The sequence below is a fragment of the Erinaceus europaeus genome, chromosome 2 (genome assembly GCF_950295315.1).
Source record: "Erinaceus europaeus chromosome 2, mEriEur2.1, whole genome shotgun sequence".
Classification (NCBI taxonomy): Eukaryota; Metazoa; Chordata; class Mammalia; order Eulipotyphla; family Erinaceidae; genus Erinaceus; species Erinaceus europaeus.
In genome coordinates, this window is record NC_080163.1 from 6,076,072 (window position 1) to 6,082,007 (window position 5,936).

At 56.8% G+C, this 5,936-nt stretch overlaps 3 protein-coding genes across 5 annotated transcripts in view; all 3 read left to right on the forward strand.

The window, feature by feature from the left end:
- The window catches only part of LOC107523543 (leukocyte immunoglobulin-like receptor subfamily A member 5), a 77,736-nt gene that overhangs the window by 53,680 nt on the left and 18,120 nt on the right, over positions 1 to 5,936 (forward strand). The gene's annotated exons all lie outside the window — the stretch shown is intronic.
- Positions 1 to 5,936, forward strand: part of LOC103124466 (leukocyte immunoglobulin-like receptor subfamily A member 5) — a 52,468-nt gene that overhangs the window by 28,412 nt on the left and 18,120 nt on the right. The gene's annotated exons all lie outside the window — the stretch shown is intronic.
- LOC132533505 (leukocyte immunoglobulin-like receptor subfamily A member 6) lies at positions 2,598 to 5,529 on the forward strand. Its single transcript, XM_060175570.1, has 6 exons — positions 2,598 to 2,718; positions 2,923 to 2,958; positions 3,110 to 3,394; positions 3,538 to 3,837; positions 4,060 to 4,341; positions 4,551 to 5,529. Exons 1-6 carry the CDS (start codon positions 2,673 to 2,675, stop codon positions 5,111 to 5,113), a joined length of 1,512 nt encoding a protein of 503 aa, XP_060031553.1. The 5' UTR covers positions 2,598 to 2,672; the 3' UTR covers positions 5,114 to 5,529.

Here is a 5,936-nt window from a genome sequence, read left to right on the forward strand (position 1 = left end):
CAGACAGTGTAAAGGGAGAGAGTTTTGGAGATGGACAAGATAACCGGAAGTGGGATGACCACTCATGGGAAATTTCTCTGGATTGATCTTAGCACGTCCAACTTGAATTAAGTGACTGGCCACTGAGTTTGGAGATACGGGAATATGGGAGATGGGAGAGGGTTGGCTACCAGCACCCAGACTATGAAGAAGCTTCCAGGCCTTCCTACTTGAGTGGGTGAAGTTCAGACTTTCCGTGAGTTGTTGCCAGCGGGCTTGGCGTGCTGCATCCAGGGAGGCAATGAGATGGTCAGCCACATCTGGGCCGCCCAACTCATCATACTGCTTTAGTAGTTGCTCACATTCAGCATCAAGACAAGGCATATAGTCAGCACGTCTCCCACGAGGAATAGCTTGGGAAGCTGCTTTGAAGATGGCTTGGTGGAAGCGCCTGTAGGAATCTTCAGAGGGGATAGAGTTAATTGGAATTGCAGGAATAGATTTGTTGGTAAGATCACTGAACAGACGCCAGTTTGCTTTCTGAAAGTTCCATCTTAGTTTCTCCAAGCACAGAATCAGTGGGAGCTGGAGACCAATTGTTGGTATGCATGAGACCCCTTCTGTTTCATTTGGTTTAAATCCCCCCTGCTTAACACTATTCTATTTACATAACCACTTCATTCTATTTACATAACCGCTGTTAACAAGCACCTCCCTCCAGGGCATTGGTTCAATCCCCACTGTTTCATGATATGTTTTTGCTCCACCCCCCCTCCTTGTCACACCCTGATCCCTTCTTTGTCACACCCTGATTTTCACCAGTCACTTTTCTCTCCACCCTCTCTATGTCACATCCTGTTTCCACCTTACTTGGCAAGTATATATAAAGACAGCATTGTGAGTTTTACAGTACTGTACTTTGAGTTTAACTTAGCTCGTCTTAGATTGTGTCCTGCATGAATAAAGAGATACTGCCTACAGCTCAACCATGAGTCCCTGGTCGTCTGTTACCCGCCCGTGAAGCCAGCCCGGCGAAAACAACAACCAATGTGGATGATAGCTGGGCGGTGATGACTGTGCGGGAAGTCCTTGAGAAATTGTCTCATAGCAGGAAAGGCTTGGCCGTTGACTGTGCTAATCCAGCACAGGTCGGGTGACGAGTCTTTATTCCATCTAGCACTGTGAAAAGAGCCTGGCTGTTTGGGATCGTATAATAGGGAGAGGTCATTTACTGAAGCCCAGTCAGCTAAGCTAGAGCCGTCAGCACGAGTGGAGGAGTATCCCCAGTCTTGGTGATGACTATTAAAGTCTCCAACGTAAACGGCTGGGTGATTCGGGCTAGGCAGGGCCTCATCATCCCGTGAGGCACTGGGAGGCTTATATACGTTGATGAGCTGAATAGTTCCAATAGTAATGGAGTTGTAGAAGGTCGAAGAGGCTGTGTGGTAAATGTCCGCAAGATACGATTTGGCGTAGATGGCTCGGCCGTGTTTAGAATGGAGATTATAGCATATTAAATTGAATCCACTGATGGTGAATCGAGCAGCTTCATCGACTACTATATGTGTTTCTTGTAGGCAAATGACATCTGCCTGATGCTGTAGCTCCAACTGACCAGTAAGAACACGTTTGGCAAAGGACAGCCCCCCAACATTAAGTTGTAGGACTCGAAGAGCAGGACCAACAGCTTGAAAGCTGTCAGGAGTTCCTTGTTTCTGGCTTTGAAAGTGACTGGGATCCATGTGGATTCAGTCGGCAAGGAAGGATCGTCAGTTTCCCCAATGAATGGGTACTCATGGGATGCACCATGGGAAGGTCCATCCAATGCATCCAATGCTGATAATATGAAGCTGTAGCTCTTTCAGTAGATGCTTGATGTACTTATGGCCTCTCCTTGGGTGCATAGATGTTGATAATCACTAAGTCCTCTTGATTGACTGATCCTCTGAGCACTAAGTAATGTCCATCCCTATCTTTTAAATTTTTTATTTTAAATCTATCATGTCAGATATAAGCATAGCTATTCCTGCTCCCCTGTTTTTGTGGTCCATTGGCTAAAAACCTATAATTTCTAATATACTATTAATCACTATTCAAAAATAAAAAGTAAACAATTAAATGAGATCAGGTTTGGTGGTGGAATCTTAGAAGGCAAAGAGAGAAAGTGAAATAGAGAAGTTGAGAGAGAGAAGAGAGAGAGAGGAGGAGCATTCTGAGTAAACCTTGAAGACACCAGTGCTGATGTCTCCCTGCCTGTTCACCACCCACACATCTGCACATCCCAGAGCTCAATGCACCTCAACAGGACCGACCTGAGAAACACAACTGGAAGCAGCAGAGCCCAGTGAGGGAGCAGGGCCAAGATGTGGCCCCCTGGGACAGAGGGGCTCCCTCTCCGCAGGGGAGCTGCTGCTCCAGTGACAGGGACAAGGGCTTCTCACAGGGACACCAGGACATTGCTGAGGTGCTGTGTGATCCTGTGGGTCCACTGACACACAGGTCCACTCTGAAGACCCAGAGCCTCTGTCCATGGTCTGGGGCTCCAGGGTGAGACTGGAGCCCCGAGAGGCCCTTCCCCTTCCTGTGAAGACAAGAATGAGGAACCCCGATTGTCACATGAACACAGAACTTCTCACCCTGGGGTGCTCTGCCCTGCCGGCCCTGGGACTCCCCAGCTCTGCACCCTGGGGGCCATGGGAGGCAGCCCCAGCTGGACCCTCACTGCCCTTCTCTGCCTGGGTGAGCTTGGGGACAGAGGAGGTGTCACCTCCCTTGCAGGTCCAGTCCCTGAGGAACCCCAACTCAGGGCTCAGTGGGGGCAGGCCTTCTGGGAGGGTGTGTGTTCAGCACAGAGGGGACCCCAGGCTCAGGGCCCAGACCAGGCCTGGAGCTGCTGTGTGTGATGGGTGGGTGGGTGAGGGTCTCACAGGAACTCTCTTGCAGGGCTGTGTTGGGGGCTGTGGGACCAGGTCCAGGCAGGTGAGTCCCCCCACTCCTCAGCCTCAGCCCAGAAACCCTGGGAGATGGGCACAGTGAGGGTGGGGAGGTTCCCTGTTTGGGAGGAGCCAAAGGGCAGCTGGGGAAACTGAGGCAGAGGCAGCCCTGACTCTCAGCTCTGACTCCTCCCCAGGGACCCTCCCCAAACCCTCCATCTGGGCAGAGCCAGGCGCCATGGTCCCCAAGGGGAGCTGGGTGACCCTGTGGTGTGAGGGGTCCCTGCAGGCTGGTGGCCTCCGTCTGTATAAAGGGAACGTCTCTGTGGACTGGGAGAATGACGTCCTGCAGGAATCCTCAAACAAGACCGGGTTCATCTTTGAGCCTGTAGTCTCACATTATGGGGGGATGTATCGGTGTGGCCCCCTCAACCCCAGCTCCTCCTCAGAGCTCAGTGAGCCCCTGGTCCTGGTAGTGACAGGTGAGAGGGGAACCTGGGACCCTCCCCACGGAGGCTCCTCCTCATGGGGGAGGGGCAGAGTGTGGGCTCAGGGGCCTCAGCCCACAGTGCAGCCTGGGGTGTTGGGGTGACGGCCCCCTAACACAGCTCCTCTTCTCCCTCAGGAGTGCTCCCCCCACCCTCCCTCTCAGCCCAGCGGAGCCCTGTGGTGGAGGCAGGAGGGAGGATGACCCTCTCCTGCAGCTCAGAGACATCATCGGGCACTTTCCACCATCTGAAGGAGGATGGCACTGACCCACCCCTCCACATGGAACAGCGACCTTCCCCTGGGAGACCCCAGGTCCTCTTCCCTGTGGGCCCCGTGAACGCCTCTCACGGGGGCACCTACAGGTGCTACTGCTCCTCCAGCTCCTACCCCCAGCAGTGGTCAGAGCCCAACGACCCCCTGCATCTCGAGGTCACAGGTGAGGGGCCCTGCTTGTCCTGTCCCTCCAGGTGCCCTGGACGCCCTAAACCATGTGTCAGTAGGCCCAGGGATGGTGGGGTGACCATGTGCCCAGTGGGCCTCAGGGATAGATAGGGTGGTGATTTTCTGGGCTCAGAGGCTCAGAGGAACCTTGGGGAGCAGTGAGGATGCTGAGTCCCTTGGACATGAGGTGAGTGTCCATGTGTCTGTCCGTTCCCAGGCGTGTTGGAGGCGCCCTCCCTGGTGGCCCAGCCAGGCCAGCTGGTGCTGACTGGGGACAGCCTGACCCTGCAGTGTCGCTCTCAGGCCGGCTTTGACACATTCTCCCTGACCAGGGAAGAAAGTCCTTGGGGCCCAGAGCAGCTGGATGGGCAGCGCAGCCCTGACTTCCCCCTGGGCCCCGTCAACAGCTCCCATGGGGGCCGGTACCGGTGTCTCGGGAGACACAGCCTGGCCCACGTGTGGTCAGCCCCTAGTGAGCCCCTGGACCTCCTGGTGGCAGGTGAGGAGCCCCCAGGGTGCTGGGCCTCCCTACCCCTGGGTGATGGTGCAGGGAGGGGTGCTGGGAGGAGGCTGGGGCAAGGAGGAGGTGGAGGAGAGGTGGGACCACAGACAGGCTGGGAGGGCCACAGCAGGGTCCCTGGAGGACGGGGTCTCCCAGACAGGGTCTCTGGGGTGGGGGCTGCTGTGACTCCCATAACCCTCCCCCAGGTGCACATAGCAGGCCCACGCTGTCAGCCCTGCCGGGACCCCGGGTGCCCTGGAGAGGGGACGTGACCCTTCAGTGCCGCTCTGACACCCCTGCTGACACCTTCTGGCTGTCCAAGGAGGGGTCCCCTGCTCCCCCGCAGCTCCTGCAGCTGAGGGACTCAGCTGCTCCCTCTCAGGCCAACTTCACCTTCAGTGCCATGAGCCAGGAACAGGGGGGCAGCTACAGGTGTTACAGCTCCCTCAGCAGTGCCCCCCACCTGCTGTCCCTCCCCAGTGCCCCCCTGCAGCTCCTGGTCTCAGGTGAGGCCCCTGGACCATGTCCTGTGGTGAGAGGGAGTAGCAGCCCTCAACTGGGGGAAGTTGTCAGCAGAAACACCTGTGCTGGGTGGGCGTCCCGGGTGGGTCCAAGCTCCAGGCGAGCTCCTGCTCTGACCTGTGACCTTGCCCACACCTCCAACCCCATCAGACCACACGGTGGAGAATGCCGTCCGCATGGCCGTGGCCGCCTTGGTCCTGGTGGTGCTCGGGGTCCTGCTGTTCCAGGCCCGATTCACCAGCCATGAAGAGCCCAGGACGCAGCTGTGAGGAGGCCCGAGGGAGGACAGACTCCAGGGACTGTGCACTTGCCCTGCACATCAGGGCTCTGACCTCCCAGGGACTTTGGATGGACTCTCTCCAGGATGCCTTTGCTTCCCTGACCCTGGCGACCCCTGGGACCCACCACGGGACAGTCCTGCACTGAGCCATGAGGGTGGCTGACAAAGCTTCATGTTCAGAAGGTTCTGGAAGATCATCTGGGTCCCAAATCCTGGGAACTGTCACTGAGAACACGGAGCAGTCAGGCTTTTGGCATGGGGAAACATGGGCTGTGGGAGATCTGGATTAAACCGGTTCTTCCCTCCCACAGTCTGGATGTGATGTCTGCCTTCCTTCTGCCCTGGCCTGAGGCTGCATCACACCTCAGATTTGCACCCACACCCGACTTTGTGTGAGAATCAGCCACTTCACCCTAAGTCCCAGCCCCTCACTGTCCCTGCAGAGGAGGCAGAGGGCCACAGGAGGGGGAGCTCTGCCGGGAGACGGGGCCTGAGGGGCAGGAGGGCCCGGGCTGCTCACAGAGGGAGGAGGAGTCAGCTACCCAAACAGAGAAGTCCATGCGGGCGTGGTGGGGAGAAAGCCCATGCTCTGGGCTCTGCTTCCTTCCCTCTCTGCCTGGCTCCCCTGGGTGCCCAGACCACAGGGACCTGAGCTGACAGCACAGTGACCTGCGAGGTGAGTCTGCAGATGTGAGCCTGCAGTCAGCAGCCCTGAGAACCCTCACAGCTGGGGGGGGGCACTGCCCATGGGAGGGTCCAGTGGTGAGGGGGTCAACTGATGGGACATGTC

Coding starts and splice junctions, on each gene's coding strand:
- LOC132533505 (XM_060175570.1), top strand. CDS start 2,673: ATGGGAGGCAGCCCCAGCTGGACCCTCACTGCCCTTCTCTGCCTGG. Junction 2,959..3,109: donor GTGGGACCAGGTCCAGGCAG/GTGAGTCCCCCC, acceptor ACTCCTCCCCAG/GGACCCTCCCCAAACCCTCC. Junction 4,342..4,550: donor CCTGGACCTCCTGGTGGCAG/GTGAGGAGCCCC, acceptor ACCCTCCCCCAG/GTGCACATAGCAGGCCCACG.